At 40.7% G+C, this 23,207-nt stretch overlaps 1 protein-coding gene across 2 annotated transcripts in view; it reads left to right on the top strand.

Annotated features, from left to right (window-relative positions):
- Positions 1-22,098, top strand: part of Pik3r3 (phosphoinositide-3-kinase regulatory subunit 3) — a 76,027-nt gene extending 53,929 nt beyond the window's left edge. For both annotated transcript variants that reach the window (XM_048443932.3, XM_085686459.2), the window contains exons 7-11: positions 1,881-2,023; positions 2,645-2,821; positions 10,112-10,186; positions 10,553-10,723; positions 18,712-22,098. In XM_048443932.3, the coding sequence (XP_048299889.1) occupies positions 1,881-2,023; positions 2,645-2,821; positions 10,112-10,186; positions 10,553-10,723; positions 18,712-18,910 (765 nt within the window). In that variant the 3' untranslated portion in view covers positions 18,911-22,098. The remainder of the gene's footprint in view (positions 1-1,880; positions 2,024-2,644; positions 2,822-10,111; positions 10,187-10,552; positions 10,724-18,711) is intronic.
- Positions 22,099-23,207: the final 1,109 nt, after the last annotated feature.

Here is a 23,207-nt window from a genome sequence, read left to right as displayed (position 1 = left end):
CCCACCCCCCCCCATGCACCCGAGGTTACCTGGGACTCTTGTCTATTTCCTACCTCCTGGTGGATAGCTAAATAATCTCCACTATAATATATTTTTTTTAATTATCTTCATTTGATTGCTTCTACTGTGACATGAAGCCAAACCTAAGTAGAGTTTAGAAGTCAATGTGCCAAGTTGCCGGGGACAGCTTCAGTTTCACAAAGCCTCTTAATTATCCATCAGGTAGTACTTGTGTAGTGTGTTCTTAGTGACCATTAATTGAAGTCAGTAAATATGAGGTAGTAAAAAACCTATCCTACCTGTAAAAGAATTACTAGAATTATAAATATTCAGGATAGCCATTTCCCTGGAATTTTGTGCACAGTCATTACTTCTCTGAGAAGTACACTGAACCAGAGCTAAGCCCTTTCTGAAGATTTTAGGGTTATTCTGATTCGTATGTTAACATCTTGTCCTGGGATGGTAAGATGACTCAGCAGGTAAAGGTCTAGCCTCTAAGCATGATCACCTGAGTTCAATCCCCAGACCCTCATGGTGGAAGGAGAAAAACAGTGACATGTGCACACCTTGCTGTGCACATGGGCATAGACACAAAAAAATAAATAGCTGGGTGGTGGCAGCACATGCCTTTAATCCCAGCGCTTGGAAGGCAGAGATAGGTGGATCTCTGTGAGTTTGAGGCCAGCCTGGTCTGCAAAGCGAATTCCAGGACTGGACTGTTACACAGAGAAACCCTGTCTCAAAATACAAAAAAAAAAAGCAAAAAAATAAACCCCAAACAAAAATAAATAAGTAAACATAATAAAATATAAAATTATTTTTAAACCCTTGCTATCCTGAGGTCATCAGAATGTATGAGAGACATTCTATCTGAGGCTTTGGAGTTAGTAAATCTGTTTTGTAGAGCTTTTGGGTTTCATCTTTATACATCTGATGTTAGCAGATACTCTCTGCTTTTTTTTCTTCTAATCAGACTAGTGATGAATCTGGAAATTCTGCATGCAGCTAGTGATGAGAGTGATAATAAATAGGTTCCACAGCCTTCTGAGAATGAGACTGCACGTTGGTAGTTGAACGCCTCACTTGTCCAGTACCTCTTCCAGTTAGCTCTTAGGGATTAGTACTGTAATAATTGGTGCGCAGTAAAACCACCCTTGAAGTCATGGTGGTCAAGGTCATCGGTCTCTTGGCAACTCATAGCCCCTTCTGTGGTTCTTAACCGTATCTCAGGTAATGGTTCTTTTAAATTTATTTTATAATCTGAAATGTTTTACATGTCAGTAATAGAGAAGGGTTGAATAAAGGGGGTGTTTTGCCCTGATATAGGGTCTCGTAATTCTTTTTGATTGTTTGAGATAGGGTGTTATACAATCCAGACTGGCCTTGAACTTGCTGTGCCATGACCTTTCATTTTTGGCCCTTGGGATTCTACCTTCTAAGTGCTGGGATTCCATATGCTACCATGCTGGGTACGAGGAATCAAGCCCAGCGCTTTGTATATGCTAGAAAAGCTTCTTAACAATTGAGATCATCTCCATTTCCCTCACCACCTCTCCCCATGCTAGAGACTGAATCCAGGCCCTCTTATTTGCTAGACCTTGCTCTTCTACTGAGCCACATCTCTAGTCTGCATGACTGGTCTGATAAGGGATTATAATCAAAATTACATGATTTATTTTAAGATCAAGATTATACAAATATAAAGTGTTTGTGTGTGCTTTGAAATGGAGTCTCATTTAGCTAAAGCTGGCCTTAAGTTTGCTTTGTAGAGGAGACTGTCCTCCTGATCCTCCTACGTCTTGCCTCCTGAGTGCTGGGACTCTAGTCAGGAACCACTCCGCCTAGTTATAAAGTGTGCATTGTTTCTTTTCCTCATGTAGGAAATACAGATGAAGAGGACTGCAATTGAAGCATTTAATGAAACTATTAAAATATTCGAGGAACAGTGTCATACCCAAGAACAGCACAGTAAAGACTATATTGAGCGATTTCGCAGAGAGGGGAATGAGAAAGAGATTGAACGGTGAGTGTGCTTAATATATCCAAGTGAGTAATGAAATAAAACTTTTTCTTTATTACTGCTTTCTGTCTTGTTTGTTTATACCCCTCAAGTTGCACAGCCATGTTGTGTGAAACTGCTGGCTGTTCACAGTAATGAATGTTACCAACTGGCATCTCTTCTTTTTATGTGTTTTCTCTTATCCCTGTAAATTCTTAATTTTTACCCATCCTGTAGGACTTAGGCTAGACATAACCTTTTCCAGAAAAGTCTTCCTCAGTTCATTCCATTTAGGGGTGTTGTGTAAGTGTTCATGTGGTTTCTGTCCTGATCACGGTATAACATATTCCCATTCAATTGCAAACTCACTAAGGATAGACATGGTGGCTTTCCCCCCAATATAGTCCAACGCCTATGTCTGTCATGGTCAAGCTCTACGCTGGTAGCTGAGAATGGTGACACGTGCCTATAATCTCAGTTGAGACAGGAGGTTTGCTTGAGCCCAGGAATTCAAGACTAGCCTGTGTAGCTTGTGAGACCCTCTCTCAGACCAACAAACCCAACAAGATATTAGGACCCTGCTTATGCTTCTTGACCCTTCTGCTTTTGTTGTTATTTTAGCCTTAATATGTCCTATCTTCACAGAATTATGATGAATTATGATAAGTTGAAATCACGTCTTGGTGAGATTCATGATAGCAAAGTGCGTCTAGAGCAGGACTTGAAGAAACAAGCTTTGGACAACCGGGAAATAGATAAAAAAATGAATAGCATCAAACCTGACCTGATCCAGCTGCGTAAGATCCGGGATCAGCATCTTGTGTAAGTAACCTGGGCTGAATGTTGAGGGACACACTAGCATCGGGTTATCACTGGAACTAGAAATGTCATTAGTGGGAGAACTTGAGAACTGGAAAGCAGTGTGTAAGAATTTAGGAATATGGCCCTGTAGTAAGTAGTAGGCTGTACTAGAATGACACACATCAAGTCAGAATGTTGTACTCCACTTTATGCAAATACTTGGAAACTCTTAGACAGAATTAGCAAAATGTTATAGAGTACAAAGTACGTGTTGGGGCTAGTGAGATGGCTCAGTGGTCAAGAGTACGTATTGTTCTCCCAGAGGACCTGGGTTTGGTTCCTAGCACCCTTGTGGTGACTCTTAACTGTCTGTAACTTCAGTTCCAGGGGATCTGATGTCCTCTTCTGAACTCTGTGGGTATCTGGCACATACCTGATGCACAGACATAACACACATGCAGACAAAATAGTTATAAAATAAATTTAAAAAAATTAGAAGTGTATGTAGATATTTTCTTAAAACATAAAATCTAGAAACTGTAGTTTTACAGTAGAATCATAGAATTATTCCTTTAGGGTAAATTCTACAGATAAGTAAATAGAACAGGTGGTTCCTTAAAGGACTTTTTAAAAAAATTTATTTATTTTATATACACTTTCCAGGACATAGTGCCAGATCTCATTACAGATGGTTGTGAGCCACCATGTGGTTACTGGGAATTGAACTCAGGACCTCTGAGAGCAGTCAGTGCTCTTAACCTCTGAGCCATCTCTCCAGCCCCGTTAAAGGACTTTTATGCTTAAGAAATGAAATTTGGTATGTGGTGACACATGTCTATGATCCCAGAACTCAGGAATTAAAAACAGTAGTTCAAGAGCTAAGAGTTCAAGGCCAGCCTCAGCTTCATCAAGTTTTTGACCAGCCTGGGCTACATGAGGCCCTATTTCTAAAAAAGAAATGTGATGCTGAAAAGATGACTCAGTAGGGAAAGACCACCAAGCCTAGCAACCTGGTTTCAGTCAGCCTGGGACCCGCATGATAGGGGAAAGAACCAACTCCTGTAAATTGTTCTCTGACCTCTACTCAGGGCCATGCCTCTCCCCGACGTAAAAACATGCATCTCTAGAAAAAATGAAATTTTGTGTTTAAATAAGAAAAGTGTGTATATAGTAGGCACTTGAGATCCTTTGAGTAGTAAAAACCAATGCTTTTTAACATTTTTCTTTGTTTTTATGTGTATGAGTATTTTGCCTGTGCGTATGTATGTATGTGTATGTATGTATGTGAGCTGTGGTAGATTGGAAGAAAATGACCCCCAAAGAGAGTGGCACTATTAGGAGGTATGACTTTGTTGGAGGAAGTTCACTGTGGGGGCGGGCTTTGAGGTCTCTTTTTCTCAAGCTTCACTCAGTGTGACAGTCAGTTGACTTCCTGTTACCCGTAAGATATAGAACTCTCAGCTCCTGCACCATGTCTGCCTGTACACTGCCATTGTCCCTGCCATGATGATAATGGACTGAGCCTCTGAAACTATAAGCGAGCCACCCCAATTAAATGTTGTCTTTATAAGAATTGCCATGGTCATGGTGTCTCTGCACAGCACTAGAAACCCTATGGCATGAACCATATTCCTGAAGAGGTACTCAATATTAGCTCCTTGAGGACTGGAGTCACATATAGGTAACTTATGGTGCTGGGAATAAAACCTGGGTAGCTTATAGATGGAGTTTCTCTGTTGTTCCCATATAACCACAGTGAGACTTATTATTAATTATAAATGATCACCCAATAGCTCAGGCTTGATACTAGCCAACTCTTACATTTTAAAATTGACCCATATTCTTATCTACACTCTGCCACATGCCTTGTTATCTTTTCTTACTATAGCAAATTCATCTCCTTTTTTCTACATCTCTTTGTGATTCTGAGACTCTCCCCTTCTTCTTTGCTTGTTCTTTTTGTCTGCAAGTCCTACCTAACCTCTACCTGTCCAGCTGTTGGCCAGTCAGCTTCTTTTGTTTCTTGAGACAGGGTTTCTATGTTTATCCCTGGCTGTCCTGGAACTCGCTCTGTAGACCAGGTTGGCCTCAAATTCAGCAATCCAGCCACCCACCTCTGCCTCCCAAATGCTGGGATTAAAGGCTTGCACCACCACTGCCCAGCTTATCACCACATATTTAATAACATTTTTAAACACTGTAACAGAAATCATGTTTTCTTTATCTGTCTTACTTATTACCCTTTCTTTCTGACCCTAAGCAGTTACTTTATTCTACCTTTATAGTTTTGCCATTCAGGATATTTCATGCAAATGAAGAATAGAATGTGCCATCTTTATGCCTGGCTTCCTACACTTGGCAGGATGGTTTTAGGGTCTTTCACTCTGCAGCATGTTTGTAAGCACTGCACTCCTTTTCATGTCAAGTAGTTTTCATTATTTGAACATACATATTTAACTCTGATCAGTTATCAGGTTGTTTTGTCTTTTTGCTGTTTCTTATAATGTGGCTATGAACACTCACATATGTGTTTTTGTGAATAGATGTGTTCTCTTGCAGACCTTAGAGGATTGGAATTGTTGAGTTGTATGGTAATTCTGTTTATAACTGTCCTACCCTGTTTAAAAAGGGACTGCATTATTTTATATTCACACCAGAGGTGATAGTCAGGAATACTTAATGAATCACTTTTTAATATATTTCTAATAACTCTCAGTGTTTATATGAGTGATTTTGCTAACATTTTATAATATTTTATCCATTTTATGTTTTCTTGGTACAGGGTCTTAACTATGTAGCTCTGGCTGACCTGGAACTCACTATGTAGACAAAACTGGCCTCAAACTCAGAGAAATCCATCTGGCTCTGCCTCCTGAGTGCTAGAATTAAAGACATGTACTACTCCCAGCCTCAGTTTATTCTTATTTAGAGAATATAAAATTCTGCCCACAAATATTGTTCTCTTTCTTGGAAGGCAGCTATCTATATTTACCACTATCCACCATGTACCTCTTACTTGGGAAAGTACTTAATCTCATTTATTATTGAAGCTTTTTCCATCAGACAGATATACAAATGTGAATACGTGCATACACACACACACACACACACACACACACACACACACACACACACACAGACATACACACAGTTATCCAGAGCAAGGCACGGTAGTGCATATCTTTATCCCCAGCAGTTGGAAGGCAGAGACAGGTAGATCTCTGTGAGTTTGAGGTCACCCTGGTGTACATAGAGAGTTCAGGACAGTCAGAGCTATATAGTGAGACCCTGTCTCAAAACAAGACAAAACAAAACACCACCAAAAATTCCCATCACTCAGGAAACTAGGGAGTACAATGTCCTCTGTCCTTGCCTCTTGTTGGTATCATTAGCTATTTCTTTGGTTCTTAGTCATTGATTTTTTTAAAATTAATAACTAGCCGGGCAGTGGTGGCATACGCTTTTAATCCCAGCACTCGGGAGGCAGAGGCAGGTGGATCTGTGAGTTTGAGGCCAGCCTGATCTACAAGAGCTAGTTCCAGGACAGGCTCCAAAGCTATAGAGAAACCCTGTCTCAAAAAACCAGAAAAAGGGCTGGAGAGATGGCTCAGTGGTTAAGAGCATTACCTGCTCTTCCAAAGGTCCTGAGTTCAATTCCCAGCAACCACATGGTGGCTCACAACCATCTGTAATGAGATCTGGTGCCCTCTTCTGGCCTGCAGACATACACACAGACAAAACATTGTATACATAATAAATAAATATTTAAAAAAAAAAACAGAAAAAAATTAACTAAAATGTTTTAAGTTAACTTTTAAATATATGGGTTCTTGCCATTTACTATCCCAGAAAACTCAAAAGTATCTTTCATAGTAATGTTCTAGTAATATACTGTCAACAGACTTGGCAGTATATTAAACTTTATTCTAGTGCCCCATTTAGGATGCCCTGGGTGCAACATCCTTTTTTGTTACCCCACATATTCTACAGGAAGCCTACTATTTTCCCTAAGACCCTCTTGAACTCTTTCCTACAATAAGATAATGTTATTATCCTCTTTGGACTCTTCGGGGACCTGTCACCCAGCTCCCAAATGAATCACGCGTGGAGTTTTATTCTTAGTTGTAGTCATCCAGCCTTAGCTTGGCTTGTTTCTTGCCTACTTTTCTTTTTTTCTTCCTCCTTCCTCTTCCTCCTTCTTCTATAGCTTTAGGTGTATCTTTGGAGCCTGTCCTGGAACTTGCTCTGTAGACCAGGCTGGTCTCGAACTCAAAAGAGATCTGCCTGCCTCAGCCTCCCAAGTGCTGGAATTAAAGGCGTGTGCCACTGCTGCCTGGCTACTGCTCGCTTTTCTTAAATTATCCTGTCTAACTTTTGCCTTTGGGTTTTTCCTTTTCTCTTATGTAAGTCTCAGTCTTACTTCTTGGATTGCTATGTAGCTAGGTGACTGCCACTGATGTCCTCCTCCTTCTCCAAACCCCTTCTCCCAGTTTTTCTCCTTCTACATATTTTCTCTGCATATCCTTTCTCCTGCCTAACTATTGGCCATTCAGATCTTTATTAGACATCAGGTGTTTTAGACAGGCAAAGACTCATAGCGTCACAGAATTAAATATGCAATATAAACAAAAGTAATACCTTTAAAATAATATTCCCAGCACTTTCCAACTTTGTCCTCTCCTTCAGTCTGAGACATAATACAGCCAATTGGAACTTCACAATGGATGTTATATACATTTTCCCCATTTTGCTAAGTGAGGCAAGGACAAGGACAGGTTATGTATCACGAAATGAGTTCTTATGTGAGAAGACAGGCAGCTTTGCTAGTGGAACATGAACCAAAACCCTTCCTTCTTTCCTTCCTTCCTTCCTTCCTTCCTTCCTTCCTTCCTTCCTTTCTTTCTTTCTTTTTTTGTTTCCTGGCTTTTCAGAGGTATCCAACTTTCTTCCTAAGAAGGAGCACCTCAATTTAAGGAGGTTGGGGGTTAAAGGTCAATGAGGGATATGAAGAGGTGGTTTAGTGGAGGAGTGCTTGTGTAGCCATGAGGACCTGAGTTTCAGTCTTCAGCACCCACATAAAAGGTAATATGGCCGTACAAATGGATAAACACAGTCTTGGGAAGCAGAGACAGGTGGGACCCCGGGACTTCACAGAAATGGTAAGCTTCAGTTTCTGTGGGAGACCCTGACTGAAGGGAGTAGAGGAAGACATCTGTTGTCACCCTTTCTAGCTTCTGTGCTTGCTGTGCCCCCTTCACACACGTACCGTACACACATGCCCACAGCCATCCAGATACATCCACCCACACATCACCTATACCCTCTCCCGACATCCACACCAACCCACAGACACCACCACAACCAGAGAAACAGAAGGAAGAAAGGAAATGGAGACTCAGGAGAAATTGTGGTGTGACTTAATAAATTTAAGCCTCTTACCCAGTGTGCTTCTCTCTTAGAAAAGAGGTCAGTTTCTTTAAGCAAAGCAAAGTTTGTGCTAAAGATGTTTAGAGAAAGGTGTCTGAAGTGATGGTGTAATGGGGTGGGATAGAATGGTTAAGAGAGAAAATGACTAAACCTTATTTTATCTTTTTCCGTTTTCACTAAGTTTCAAAAATGAAATTCAAGTTAAGTGAAGACCAAGTCTTCCTGGCCTTTTAAAAAGTCTGTCTTTTAGCTGTGGTGCAGGTTGTATAATATACTTGGGGTCAGTGGCAGATATTGATGTGATGCTAAATTGTGAAGATTTTCTTAAAAACATCCCACCAGTAAATATTTACTGTATATTGATTATCTCTGTGCTTGTACGGTCTAAGACATTGGCAGTAGAGGAATGGAGAGATGGCTCAGAGGTTAAGAGCATTGCCTACTCTTCCAAAGGTCCTGAGTTCAATTCCCAGCAACCACATGGTGGCTCACAACCATCTGTAATGAGGTCTGGTGCCCTCTTCTGACCTGCAGACATATACACAGACAGAACATTGTATACATAATAAATAAATAAATATTAAAAAAAAAAAAGAACGCTGGCTTCTGCTCTTCCAGAGGTTTTGATTTCGATTCCCAGCACCCACATGGTGACTCACAGCCATCTATAATGAGATCTGGTGCCCTCTTTTGGCATGCAGGCATACATGCAGGCAGAATACTGTATACATGATAGATAGATAGATAGATAGATAGATAGATACTTAAAAAAAAGAAATTGGCAGTAATACCATAAGCAGAAGAGAAACTTCTTTAAAACACTAGATGGTTTTGTGGGGGAAGCAAACATAAACATTAAAAATATAAAATAATGAATTTTGCTGGGTCTCTGAAAGTAAAGAGTAGGTCTTAGTTGGGACATTTAGGGGAAAAGAGTCCTGAGATGAATTTTATGATGATATTGAATGATAAGGAAAGGAGAATTAGTTGTTAATGAACAACAATACTTTAAAAAATACTTACTTTTAATTTATGTGGATGAGTGCAGGTGAACAGTGTAGAGGCCAGAGGTACTTAATCCCCCTGGAACTGGGTTATAGGTGGTTGTTAGCCACCATATGGATCTTGAGACCCTAACTAGGGCTGTTTGTAAGAGCAATGTGTGCTCTTTTTTAAGATAATTATTTATTTTTATTTTATGTACATTGGTGTTTTTGCCTGCAGGTATGTCTGTATGAGGGCATTGGATCTCTTGGAACAGGAGTTACAGACAGTTGTGAGCTGCATGTGGGTGCTGGGAATTGAAAGCAGGTCCTCTGGAAGAGCAGCCAGCACTCTTTAACTCCTCTATCTCTCCAGTCCCAGTGTGCTCTTAAACATTGAGCTGTCTGTCCAGCTCCCATGGAAGTGTTGTGTTTTTAAAGATTTATTTATTTATTATGTATAATGTGGGAACTGAACTCAGGACCTCTGGAAGGACACCTGGAGCTCTCAGCCTCTGAGCCATCTCTCCAGCCCATGAAAGTGTTTTTTATACTCCACTTTTATATGCCTGCTTTAGACCACGGGCCTCTATTATGTTTGAATGAAAGTGTGTGTGTGTGTGTGTGTGTGTGTGTGTGTGTGTGTGTGTACTTACAGAAAAGAGAAGAAAATTAGATACATGCCTAATTTCAAGTAGTTTTTCTGTGTTTCTTCCTTTTTTCAGGAAAGATTAATTGTGATATTAATTGAAGGAAAAGTAATGGAGAGATTAATTTAGGGAAAACTCTGGTCACTCTTCTCAAGATGAGGAAAAATAAGAGGTTCCTGGACTTTGAAAGCTTGGCTGATTTCACCAGTGTTGAGACAGTTCAATTCTGACCAGTGTCTTCCTCTTGGCAGATGGCTCAATCACAAAGGAGTGAGGCAGAAGCGCCTGAATGCCTGGCTGGGAATCAAAAACGAGGATGCTGATGAGTAAGTTCCTTTGCCAGAGGGTTTTTTTCTCAGTGTAAGGCTCCTCCTGTCAGGGTCAGTAGCAGAAGAGAGAACTCTGCACCTCTTTTGAACTGAGTTGCCTGAAGAGTATTGTGTCCACACTTGAGTGTAGGAACTCCCCACACAAGACTTGGATGCACACACTGCCTTTCTTTTGCTTGAAGTTATTGAATGAGTTCTGTAGTTTCTGCACCATAATAAGTAATAACGTTATTTTAAAACTAAACATTCACCTAATTGTAATTTTAAATTGTTATTTTATAAAGATTAAAAATAATATTTTATTAGCTTTTAGATATAAGAAAACTGATTGCTAAAATAATATTTCAAATGTTTAATTTTTAGAAGCTATTTTATCAATGAGGAAGATGAGAACCTGCCGCATTATGATGAGAAAACCTGGTTTGTGGAGGATATCAACCGAGTACAAGCAGAGGATTTGCTTTATGGGAAACCAGATGGTGCATTCTTAATTCGTGAAAGTAGCAAGAAAGGATGCTATGCTTGTTCTGTGGTGTAAGTCTTCTCTGGGGATGTGGCCTTTTCAAATCTGCATTAATTAATGAAAGTCATCCACAATTGAGATGGAGTTAGAGTGTGGTGATAAGGACTTGTGGCTTACTTAGACCATCAGTGTTTATTTAATTGTTTTAGGATGTAATAATTTGAGTCTGGTCCTTGCTGCTTACTTGCTGTGTAACGTTAGGTACATAACTTACCTGCCCCTGTCTAGTCTCACCAGTCAAGAAAAGGTGATAATATATTTGCTCTGAGGTAAATACTACCTCCTAATGTTATTGTGATAATGCTGACACTGTAAGACAGGGTAGAAACAAAGAAAGATGACTAAGTGATTGCTCTCAAAGAGCACAAGGCTTAGACACGATGGATGTTTTCTCTCACACAAAAAATATAAATATAAATAACATAATAGTAAAAGAGGGACAGCCAAGGCTACCCAGAAAAACCCTGTCTTGAAACAAACAACAAAAAAAGTAGAAGAGGCACTATTTGGGAGAAAGAAGTGGAGGAACAGAGGATATCTGGGAAATATATGATCAAGATACAATGACATATATGTCTCAGAAATCCTACTGGGACCAAAAAGATGGCTCAGTAAGTAAAGGCACTTGCCAGCAAGCTTGATGACCTGAGTTCAAGACTCACATGATGCAAGGAGAAAACCAACTCCTTCAAGTAGCCCACTGTTTCCACATGTATGCTGTACATACACAGTATGTGTGCCCCACCATAAAGGAAGGTAATTTTAAATACGACTTTAAAAAGTCACATTGAAACCCATTATTTTGCGTGTTAATTTTAAAAAGAGGAGGGTCGTGTAGAGAGGATAAATAAAGGGATTCACAGAGGAATGAGGGTTCAGGTATAGCTATCACACCTAGCTTCCAGGCTTCATTTCATAAAATATCTACGATAAATAGAGTTGCCGTGAAATAGCTATTATTAGTAGGCCTTGCATGTGTGGAAATGTTAGTTCTGGGTAGGGAAAGAGAGAGGTAGAGGTTTGTGGAAGAGGTGTTAGGACTGGACACTAAAGCATGGATGCTATCTGTGGAAAGAATGAGGCAGTATAAAAAAGTCCATCTTATTCATCACTGTATTACTTTCATATAAGAGTAGGACTACTTACATTTCTGTTTGTCTTACTCTACTTAAGTTGTGCGAGTAAAGATGACAGGGGAGGGCAGTTCTCACCAGACTTCAAGTCTTATAAGAACAAGAAAAGTTCAATGCAATGCCCATCAAAATCTCAGCAAAATTCTTCAGAGATCTTGAAAGAACGGCTCTCAACTTCATATGGAAAAGCAAAAAACCCAGGATAGCCAAAACAATCCTGTGCAATAAAAGAACTTCTGGAGGCATCACAGTCCCTGACTTCAAACTCTACTACAGAGCTACAGTACTGAAAACAGCCTGGTGTTGGCATAAGAACAGACAGGAGGACCAATGGAACCAAATAGAAGACCCAGATATCAATCTACACACCTTCGAACACCTGATTTTTGACAAAGAAGCAAAAATTATCAAATGGAAAAAAGAAAGCATATTTAACCAGTGGTGATGGCATAACTGGATATCAACATGTAGAAGAATGAAAATAGACCCAGATCTATCACCATGCACAAAACTCAAGTCCAAATGGATCAAAGGCCTCAACATAAAGCCAGCCACATTGAACCTTATAGAAGAGAAAGTGGGAAATACAGTTGAATGCATTGGCACTGGAGACCACTTCCTAAATAGAACCCCAGTATCACAGACACTGAGAGAAACAATTAATAAATGGGACCTCCTGAAACTGAAAAGCTTCTGTAAAGCAAAGGACATGGTCAACAAGACAAAACGACAGCCTGTGGAATGGGAAAAGATCTTCACTAACCCCACATCAGACAGAGGTCTGATCTCCAAAATATACAGAGAACTCAGGAAATTGGACACCAAATGATCACATAATCCAATAAAAAAAAATTGGAGTACATACCTAAACAGAGAACTCTCAACAGAAAAAGCTAAAATGGCTGAAAGACACTTAAGGAAATATTCAACATCCTTAGTCACCAGAGAGATGCAAATCAAAACAACTCTGAGATTCCATCTTACACCTGTAAGAATGGCCAAAAACAAAAAACAAAAACAAAACAAAACAAAAAAAAATTGATGACAACCTATGCTGGAGAGGTTGTGGGGAAAAGGGAACACTTCTGCATTGCTGGTGGGAATGCAAGCTGATACAACCCCTTTGGATGTTATTTTGGTGATTTCTCAGAAAATTAGGAAACAACCTTCCTCAAAACCCAATAATACCACTTTTGGGTATATATCCAAAGGATGCTCAATCATGCCACAAGGACATGTGCTCAACTATGTTCATAGCAGCTTTGTTTGTCATAGCCAGAACCTGGAAACAAGCTAAATGCCTCTTGACCGAAGAATGGATAAGGAAAATGTGGTACATTTATACAATGGAGTACTACACAGCAGAAAAAAATGATAGCTTGAATTTTGCAGGAAAATGGATGGAGCTAGAAAACATTATTTTGAGTGAGGTAATCCAGACACAGAAAGACAATTATCACATGTACTCACTCATAGGTGGTTTTTAAACATAAAGCAAATAAAACCAGCCTACAAACCACAATCCCAGAGAACTTAGACAACAATGCAGACACTAAGAGGGACTTACATAGATCCAATCTACAATGGAAGTAGAACATAGAAAAAGACAAGATCTCCTGAGTAAATTGGGAGCATGGGGACCTTGGGGGAGGGTTGAAGGGGAAAGGGGAGAGGCAGGGAAGGGAGCAGAGAAAAATGTAGAGCTCAATAAAAACCAATAAAAAAAGGAAAAAAAAGAACAAGAAATGGAGGGTGGTAGTATATCTCCAACAGCTGATAAACACTTTTAGCAAAGTGGCTGAATACAAAGTCAACTCATAAAAATCAGTAGCTCGCCTATATACATGTGACAAGTAGGCTGAGAAAGCAGGGGAACGACACCTTTCACAATAGCCTCAAAAAATGTAAAATATCTTGGGGTAACTCTAACCACTCAAGTGAAAGACTTGTATGATAAAAATGTCATTCAAGTCATTTAAGAAATTGAAGCTATCAGAAGATCTCCCATGTTTACAGTAGGATTCATACAGTCAAAATGGCCATCCTGCCAAAAGCAATCTATAGATTCAATGCAAACCCCATCAATTCCAACACAGTTCTTCATAAATCTTGAAAGGGCAATTTTCAGTTTCATATGGAAACATAAAAAACACAGGAGAGCTAAAACAATCCTGAACAATAAAAGAACTTCTGAAGGTACCACCACCCTCAATTGTTGTATTACAGGTCCACAGTAATAAAAACAGCATGGTATTGGCACAAAACCCATTCATCAATGAACTATATAATTGAAGACCCAGTCATAAATCCACACACATATGGACATCTAATTTTTGATAAAGAAGGTATAAATACATACTGGAATAAAGACAGCATCTTAAACAAATGATGCTTGTTTAACTGGGTGTCTGCATGTAGAAGAATTCAGATAGATCCATACTTATCACCTTGCTCAAAACTCAACTCCAAATGAATCAAAGACCTCAACATAAAACCAGATACACTGAACTTGATAGAAGAGAAATTGAACTCATTGGCACAGGAAAAGACTTTCTGAACAGAACACTGTTAGCACAGGCAATAAGATCAACAACTAATAAATGGGACTTCCTAAAACTGAAAACCTGCTGCATGATCATCATTTAGCAAAGCGGCAGCCTACAGAATGGGAAAAGATTTTACCAACTACCCACCCAATAGAGAGCTGATATCCAAAATATATAAAGACTCAAAAAGCTAGATATCAAGAAAACAAATAACACAATTTAAAAATGGACTACAGATCTGAACAGAGAACTCTTTTTTTAAATTTTTTTTATTAAATTATAAAAGTTTCCATTTCAGCCCCTCCTCCCAACACCCTCCCACTCCCCCCACTCCCTCTCCTCCTCCCTCTCCATCCCCTAGAGCAGTCAGGGTTTCCTGCCCTGTGGGAAGTTCAAGTTCCTCCCCCCTCCCTCCAGGTCCAGGGAAGGTGAGAGTCCAAACAGACTGGAGCGCCAAAATCCAGTATATGCAGAGGAAGCAAGTCCCAGTGTCATTGTCAATGGCTTTTCAAAAAGGCTCCAGGCCAGCCACATTCAGAGAATCTGGTTGGATCACGTCCTCGTTCAGTCCCAGTCCAACAGGCCTTGGTGAACTCTCATTATATCAGTCCCCTTGTATCAGTGGGTGCTCGCATCCCTCACAGTCCTGATTACTTTTTTTATTTTCTTCATCCTTCTGCTCCTCATTTGGACCGTGGAGTGCTCAGTTCGGTGTTCCAATATGGGTCTCCATCTGTATCGCCATCCAACGTCGGATGAAGGTTTCCTCTGCCCTTGCCTTCTTTGCTCACATTCTCTTTCCTTCTGCCTCTCATTTGGACCTAGGGAGCTAGGTCCAGTGTTCCAACGTGGTTCTCCGCCTCCATCTCCATCCATCGCCAGATGAGGGTTCTATGGTGACATGCAAAATATTCATCAGTATGGTTGTGGGCCAAGGCCGGTTCAGGCACCCTCTCCTCTTGAACAGAGAACTCTTAAAAGAGGAAAATCAAATGGCTGAGAAATATTTAAAGAAATGTTCAACATCCTTAATCATCAGGGATATGCAAGTCCAAACTACTTGGAGGTTCCATTTTACACCTGTCAAATGTAATGGCTAAGGTCAATAACACAATGACATCTACTGCTGGCAAAGAGGTGTAGTAAGGGAAACATTCATCCATTACAGGTGGTATGGCCACTATGGAAATCATTGTGCCTGTTCCTCAGGAAGATGGGACTTGATCTCAAGATCTAGCCTTGCCAGGCAGTGATGGGACGCACCTTTAATCCCAGCACTCAGGAGGCAAAGGCAGATCGTATTCTGATTTCCAGGTCATCCTGGTTTACAGAGTGAGCTCCGTGACATCCAAGGCTACACAGTGAAACTATCTCAAAAAATAAATAAAATCCAGCCTTACACCACGTTGGGGCATCTATCCAAAGGATGCTTCATCTTAATACAGAGACAGTTGCTCAACCATGTTCATTGCTGCTCTATTCATTAAAGCCTAACATCAGAAACAGCTTAGAGGTTCTTCAACAGAAGAATGGATAAAGAAAATGTACAGTTACACAATGGAATGTTACTCAGCCATTAAGAAAATGAACTAATCAAATTTGGAAGTAAATGGATGAAACTAGAAAAAAAATCATCCAGAGTCAGTTAACCCAGACCTAGAAAGAGAAATATGGTATGTATTCACTTACATGTGGATATTAGCTGTTAAGCAAATGATAACCAAGCTACAATCCATAGAACCACAGAGGTTAGGTAAAAAGTAAGGGACTAGGGGAACAGATAGATCTCATTAGGAAAGTAAAATAGGATAGTTATGGATGGGTGAGGGGGAGACTGGAACAGAAAGGTCAAGTGAGGAGGGGGAAGGAAGAGAGGGTCAAGGGAAGGAATAAGGGGAGAGACATCTGAAATCAACCGTCATTGAGGAGTAATAGAGAAACCTAATTCAGTAGAAGCGTCCTAAAATATGTGAGAAGGTGATCTAGCTTAAATTGCCAAATAATTGGGGAGACAGAGCCCAACTGGCCATCTCTTGTCAGCAAATGAAGCTTTGAGTCACAGGATTGGGTCACATCTAATTGAGTTGTTGGCCAAAAGGATCTGTCTTAGGGTTTCTATTGCTGTGAAGAGACACCATGATCATGGCAACTCTTATAAAGAAAACATTTAATGAAGGGTGGCAGCTTACAGTTTCAGAGGTTCAGTCCATTATGGTTATGAAGGGGAGCATGGAGGTGTACAAGCAGATGCTGGAGCTGAGAATCCTACATCTTGAGGCAATAAGAAGTCAGCGGACTGTAGACTGAGTGAAGCTTGGGAGTTTGTGAACGACCAGGCTGTCCTCGAACTCACAAATATTCACCTGCCTCTGCCTTTCGAGTGCTGTGATTAAAGGCATATGCCACCACCACCCAGCATAGATCTGTTTCTTGTGCCTTCTCTTGGACTCTTTTTTTTCTGTTTGTTTTGTCCAATTCCAGTGTGCTAGTTTTTATTTTATCTTACTTCATTATTGTCATCCCTTAGAAGCCTGTTTATTTTCTAATGAGACACAGAAAGGTAGTGGATTCACATGGGAAGGAAGGTAGTAGGAAGGGACTGGAAGGATTAGAGGGAGTGGAAACTATAGTCAGGATATATTATGTGAAGAAAAAATATCTATTTTCAATAAAAAGAAAAAAATGTAAAGAAGGCAACCACAGGCACATAGAAAAAGCATTATGACTAAGAAGGATTCATTTCAAGAAAGTAAGAGTGGTTTAACATAGAAAAAGCAATGTGATAATACTAGAAAAGAAAACAAAAAAAAATCACATGATACGCTCAATATATTCACAAAAAGTATTTGCAAAATCCAATTCTTTCATCTCTTAAAAAAAACCGACGGAATAGATTAGGAATAGGTGAGGATTTCTATTTCTGGATAAAAGATACCGTACTTAGTGAAAGAAATTTGAATGTCTTTCTCCAAGAGCAGTATGTCCATTCTGAAAAGCTTGTGATTGAGACAGGAGTGGTGGCACACATGCTTTTAATCCCTCCCAGCATTCAGCAGCAGAGGCAAGTGGATCTCTGTGAGTTTCATGACAGCCTGGTCTATGTAGAGAGTATCAGGCCTGCCAAGTTACACGGTGAGACCGTCTTTAAAAAAAAAAAGACATTGTGATTGGAAAGGAAGAGGTAAAATGGGTTTATAGAGGTTGCAGGTTCTCTCTCTATACACACACACACACACACACACATATACATATACATGCACATATATTCATTTATCTATGTATGCATTTTTAGATAGGGTCTCATGTACCCCAGGCAGGCCTGTTGTGTTGTGTATACCTGTTGTGTATCTGATTATGACCCTGAACTTCTGATAATAAGGCCTCTACTTCCCAGATGATGGGTGCTGCCATGCCCAATTTATACAAAAGTGTACTTCTGTGTACTAGTAATGAATAACCCATTATTCATTAAATTGTGACATGCCATTTAAAATTATGAAATGTTGAGGAATTAAACAAATTTGTACAGTGACATCTGAGAAATGTGACTGAATGAAGTTAGGAGTTTAGTCAGTGAAGACCTTTGCATGTTAATATCTAGAGCAGTGGTTCTCAACCTTCCTAATGCTGGGACCTTTTAATATAATTTTTCGTGTTGTGGTGACCCCCAGCCATAAAGTTATTTTGTTGCTACTTCATAACTGCAATTTTCTACTGTTATAAATTATAGTATAAATATCTGTATTTTCTAAGAGTCTTAGGTGACCCCTGTGACAGGGTATTTCAACCCCAAAGAGGTCATGACCCACAGGTTGAGAACCACTCATCTAGAGGTAGTTTTCCTGTTCTGTTACATTTAATCAGCTCCATGAAACATAATAGACTTGATTTTCTTTCCTCAAAAAATATTTTAAATATCAGTACTTCATAAAATTAATCTACAAAGTTAGCACAATCCTAACAAAATCCAAAGTTCTAGCTGAATATTTGCAGAAAAAAGCAAGATTTTTCTAAAATTTCTATGAAGTGCAAGAGACCAAAAATAACTAAAACAATCTTAAGAAAGGAAGTTGTAGTACTACCACCTTGACTTCAAAACTCATGACTGTAAGCCATAGCAAGCAGCGCTGAGGACTTCACAAAGGGTAGACATATATATGGAATGGCAGGAACTGAAGACTGGGAAATTAGGTCTACATTTGTGGTTAAGTATCTAAAGTCAAGCCTTTAAGAGGCACAGTTATGTCTGATTGACTTATGCATGGAATCCTTCCTGTCTACCCTGACCTGCCTTAGCATTTTCCCATGGTGTCGTTGCAGTGCGGATGGGGAAGTGAAGCACTGTGTGATCTACAGCACTGCTCGAGGATACGGCTTTGCAGAACCCTACAACCTGTACAGCTCGCTGAAGGAGCTGGTGCTCCATTACCAGCAGACATCCCTGGTTCAGCACAATGACTCCCTCAACGTCAGGCTCGCCTACCCTGTCCATGCACAGATGCCCTCGCTCTGCAGATAAGCAGAGTGGGAAGAGACATGGCTCTCCAGCATTTCTTTCCTATGGTTTTAACTAGACTACGATGAGGGCATTCTTTCTCCGTAGACTGCTTGTTTTGCACAAGTGACTCTGTGAATGTGAAGTCGGGAGGCCAAGCAGTAGCTGGCCAGGATTTGGGGGTAAATGAGGGGCCCAGGGTCTCCGGATTCAGCTGTGCTGCACTCGTGTACTAAGCTGGAGCAGATGCTGGTTTCATGGAGTTTTGATTTGCTGTCAGGCACCTTGAACAGAACAGTTAGACTTGTTGTGGGTGCGGGTGGGGGTTCTATTTGGAGGCCTCTGAAGAGTCCATGTCCTCTTGTCTTCAACTCTGAAAATGCAGCAGGTCATGGTTCTGTTGGGAGTTGTTTTGCTTTGATAGTCTCTCCCTACAATAAGAATCTAACTTTGATTCTGTGGTAAGATTGGGGGTTGGGAGGAAGGCAACCAAAGGAATAGGTGTGGGATTTCATTTACAGAATCTAAAAAAGGAGGCAAAAGACTTCAATTGATGTTATTTCAATTTTACCAACATAATTTAGGCGTCAGCATCTTACCATCTCCTTCCTCTAACGCACTGTGTTCATGAATCAAAAAACAACATTGCCAGACCAAGGTCTAAGGGGAGAAGGTGACACTCAGTAGCTGAACACACACTGTGTACCGAAACCTGAACGTGAGGAGACAGAAATGTGAGTTCTAACAGACACTAGACATGGTCACCTGGCCTTGTTTCTGAGGTGAAGATAAGAGTTGTCTTGTGGGGATAGTCAGCTTTGAGTCATGGTGAAGTTGGTGCTTGTGTGGTGTTTCTTTAGCCAAAAGAATGATGTTTGAAACCTTTGTAACTAGTTTTATGAGTAAAGGTGCAATCCAGTGCTTTTAGATGGCTTGATATACCAAATAATGATAGAGAACAACATTGTTGTGTGCTTCCCCAAGTTTAAAAGCCTTGCTAAAACTATACAAGGATTAATTTGCCTTCATCTCCCTTCCTTTTCTGGGTAGGGTTTAGGGAGCCATAGGTAGCTAAAGAAGGACTCAGTTTGTGGCCAGAGACCTCAGCACATGAGCCCTTGTGTCAGGGTGAAGGACCCATCACATCACACATTATTCCATAATGTGGTTGAAGCTTTTGCCAAGAGAGGAGATGTAGTATGGAGTTCAGACTATCTGGGGAAAAAAATTCTACAAGCTTTCCTATTTTTTCTTTTTTGTTGAGCCTGCCATTAAGGCAGTGTGCAAGCCTCTCCCCATGCTTCAGTGGCTGGGATTTTAGACCAGGAATCTTCTGCTCCATGTGGTTTAGGCCTTCCAGCTGAGTGAAGTTCTTTAGGTAGAGGGCAGACATCTATTCCTGGCTTCACACTAATTTAACAGAGTCCAGCTGCTTCAGAGCCAGGAGCCATAACGGCTCAGTATGACTCAGCTGCTTGAGCTCAGTGACATGCAGGCAGGCATTCTAGTTGAACAAGATAAGCAGCCCATACCTGGGTCTTGGCTCATAAGGCTTATGATAAGGACAGATCAAATTTGGGGGCCAAACTAAAGATGAACATGACTTTCCCTAAGCATTTACCTTGGTGAATGTCTGGAGTGAACTACAATAGAGAGAGATCGAGACTTTTGGGGAGCTGTCGTTGCAGTAAGCACAGGAAGAAAGGGACGTGTCGTTGTTGGCTCCAGTATGGAGCGAGAGGAAACAGACCTCTCAGCCACTGGTAAAGGTCCTGCCTTTCTCAAAATTGCCAGCTTGAAATCTTGCTCAGTTACCAGGTAATGCCAGGCTGTTTGCTGATTAGCATATCTGTGTGACTTGTTCCTGACTGAACTTACCGAAGCAGTCACAGGCTCAAGATTAGGTGTAAGAAATTCCTCCTATCTGTCACTAAAACTCTAGTATGTCCTGGGTGCTTCCCCCCAAGTAAGTCAAAATGGAATATAATATACAACTGTAGTGTTGAACAATGTCATGACTTTGTAGGGCAGACATGGAGGATATGCAGGAGACAGAAGGCAGCATCTTAGCCTCTACACTTGGGCTGAACTGTGGAGAAAGGCTGTTTGGCAGTCCTATATTCCTTCCCTTTAAGTGCTCCAAGACCAGGGGTCATTTAATAAATAGGAAGGTACCTTTTTCTGAGAAGTTGCCGCATGATTTACTTGGTCCTGAGCTGTGAAAATGGCAGGACAGAGTCTCCTAACAGTGGCCCTGGTGTCTGGGGAGTCAGCATGCTGCTATTGCTTCATGGCTCAGAAGCTAGTCTAGTTTAATGTTTCCATATCTGGGCCCAGGGACTCTATAGCTCTATTGACATCTTAACTGGTGTCTCACTGACTGAAGCAGAGGGTAAAGAGACAGATATTAAGCAGAGGGGCAAATCAGCCAGCCCCCAACATGAAAGCAGCTTTTGGTTGGCTAGATACACTTGTCTTTTTTTTTATATATATATATATATAATGAAACAATGCTGTTTACACCTGGCATTGTTCAAGCATAGGTAGGTTGCCTATGTTCTTGTCACTGCTCCAGCCACAGATGAAGACATCCGCAGCTCCATTCTTCCACATTTACTTCAGACTCCTCGAGCCACTGTGGCATCTTCCATGTGTCTCATCTTGCTGCAAGGTACTGGCTCCATGCATTCTCCTGAGCTAGAAAAAAATTTCTATCTGAGCAATTTCTGGTTTCTAGGATGATCTGTTGCCAGGTAAGACCCCAGGGTAGATCTCTGTGAGGTTTCCATGGCATCATAAACCAGAGGGTCTGTGCTTGGTCCTTGTGCCAGCTGCTCAGTTTTGACTTAGCTCTAGCCATTTGTGACAACCAGCTTTGTTTCTTTACAAATTCTCGCATGTAACTTTGGTACTGTTGTTTCTTGTGAAAATCTATTCTGTTGTCTTTGGTGTAATAAAAAAAATTCATGTAGTTTATGTAAAAATACCTGACTCAGAAGGAAGCCAATTGTGTCTTGTGTTGGGACATTTATAATGTAGTTCCTAGACCACTTTTACAAACTGTTCTTGTCATCAGATATTACTGTGCAGTGGTGGGGATGGGTGGGGGGGAAGGCAAGGCAAAAACGTTGAGGCTTTTTTTTTTGTACTTCTTCAAGACAGGGATGGTCTGGCTGACTTGCTCCAGATGCCAATAAAAATACTGCAATGAAGCACCTTTCTGTCTTCTTGGCATGGAGGGTGGTGGGCTTGGTAGGGAGGACAGTATGTGGTCCTGCAGCCTTGGAGGCTAAACTGGGACCATTAGAGGTTCTCCCTTCTATGTGATGAAACCAACACTTAACCAGTCCTATCTACCCCAATCAGGATAAAACACTCATTGAAAAAAATTAATATCCATTCCTACTAATAAGTGCATTTAATTGGTTCTCATGCCCAGAAATACGCATTTTTTTTTCTCATTCTACTCTGAGGTTAGAAATAGACTTACTAATCTTAGCCTCTTGTCCTCTGCACGGCACTTTATCCACATGGCTCAGTTAGGGAATGTCTGTTTACTTACCTTGTTCATTTATTCCCTGCTGTACAAGTACATTTATTCCCTAAGTACAAGGCGTGAACTGTGCATGTTTTAATACCAAGACAGTCAAAATTATATCCTTCCCACCCCTCTTTGGAAAGCTCCACCAGTATGTAGTATCTCATAGGCATTTTGGACTTCAGAGAAAATACAAGGTTGAGTATCAGTTCCATCATAGTCCCAACCCAACCTGCAAACATGCCTACAGCCATATGCCACCTCTCCTTTCTGTTGAATTCCAAACAATGCCACTCTTCGTATGTATTTTGGATTTGATTTCCTCTCATCTCTTTTTCTCAGCTGGATCATCCCTATTTTAGACTTAAAATGACATGTTTCAGCTAGACAGCTTTTCTAGTCTCATCTTTGGCCTCTATCACTGAATTCACCTGCTATGTCTAGGCCAATGTTTCTTCTCCTGCCCAGGATCTCCACTGTAAGATATCTCCTATCCAGAACAGTGGATGTATCATGCAGGGTGCTGTGGTCTGAAGAGAATGGCTCCCATCATAGGCTCATGTCTGAACACTTGGTCCTCAGTTGATAGAACTGTTTGGTTAGGAAAAGGAGGTGTGGCCTCGGAGGCATCTCCTCAATAGGGGTGGCTATTGAGGTTTCAAGGCTCCTGCCATTCCTGGTGTTCTTTCTGCTTCCTGCCTGAGTGGGGTTCAAGATGTGAGCTCTTGACTCTGCTTGCTGCCATGGTAGGTTTGTTGTTATTAGGGTCTATGTAGCCCTGGA

This window comes from Myodes glareolus, chromosome 3 (genome assembly GCF_982192425.1).
Source record: "Myodes glareolus chromosome 3, mMyoGla1.1, whole genome shotgun sequence".
Lineage (NCBI taxonomy): Eukaryota > Metazoa > Chordata > Mammalia > Rodentia > Cricetidae > Myodes > Myodes glareolus.
This window is presented reverse-complemented; position numbering and strand designations above follow the sequence as displayed.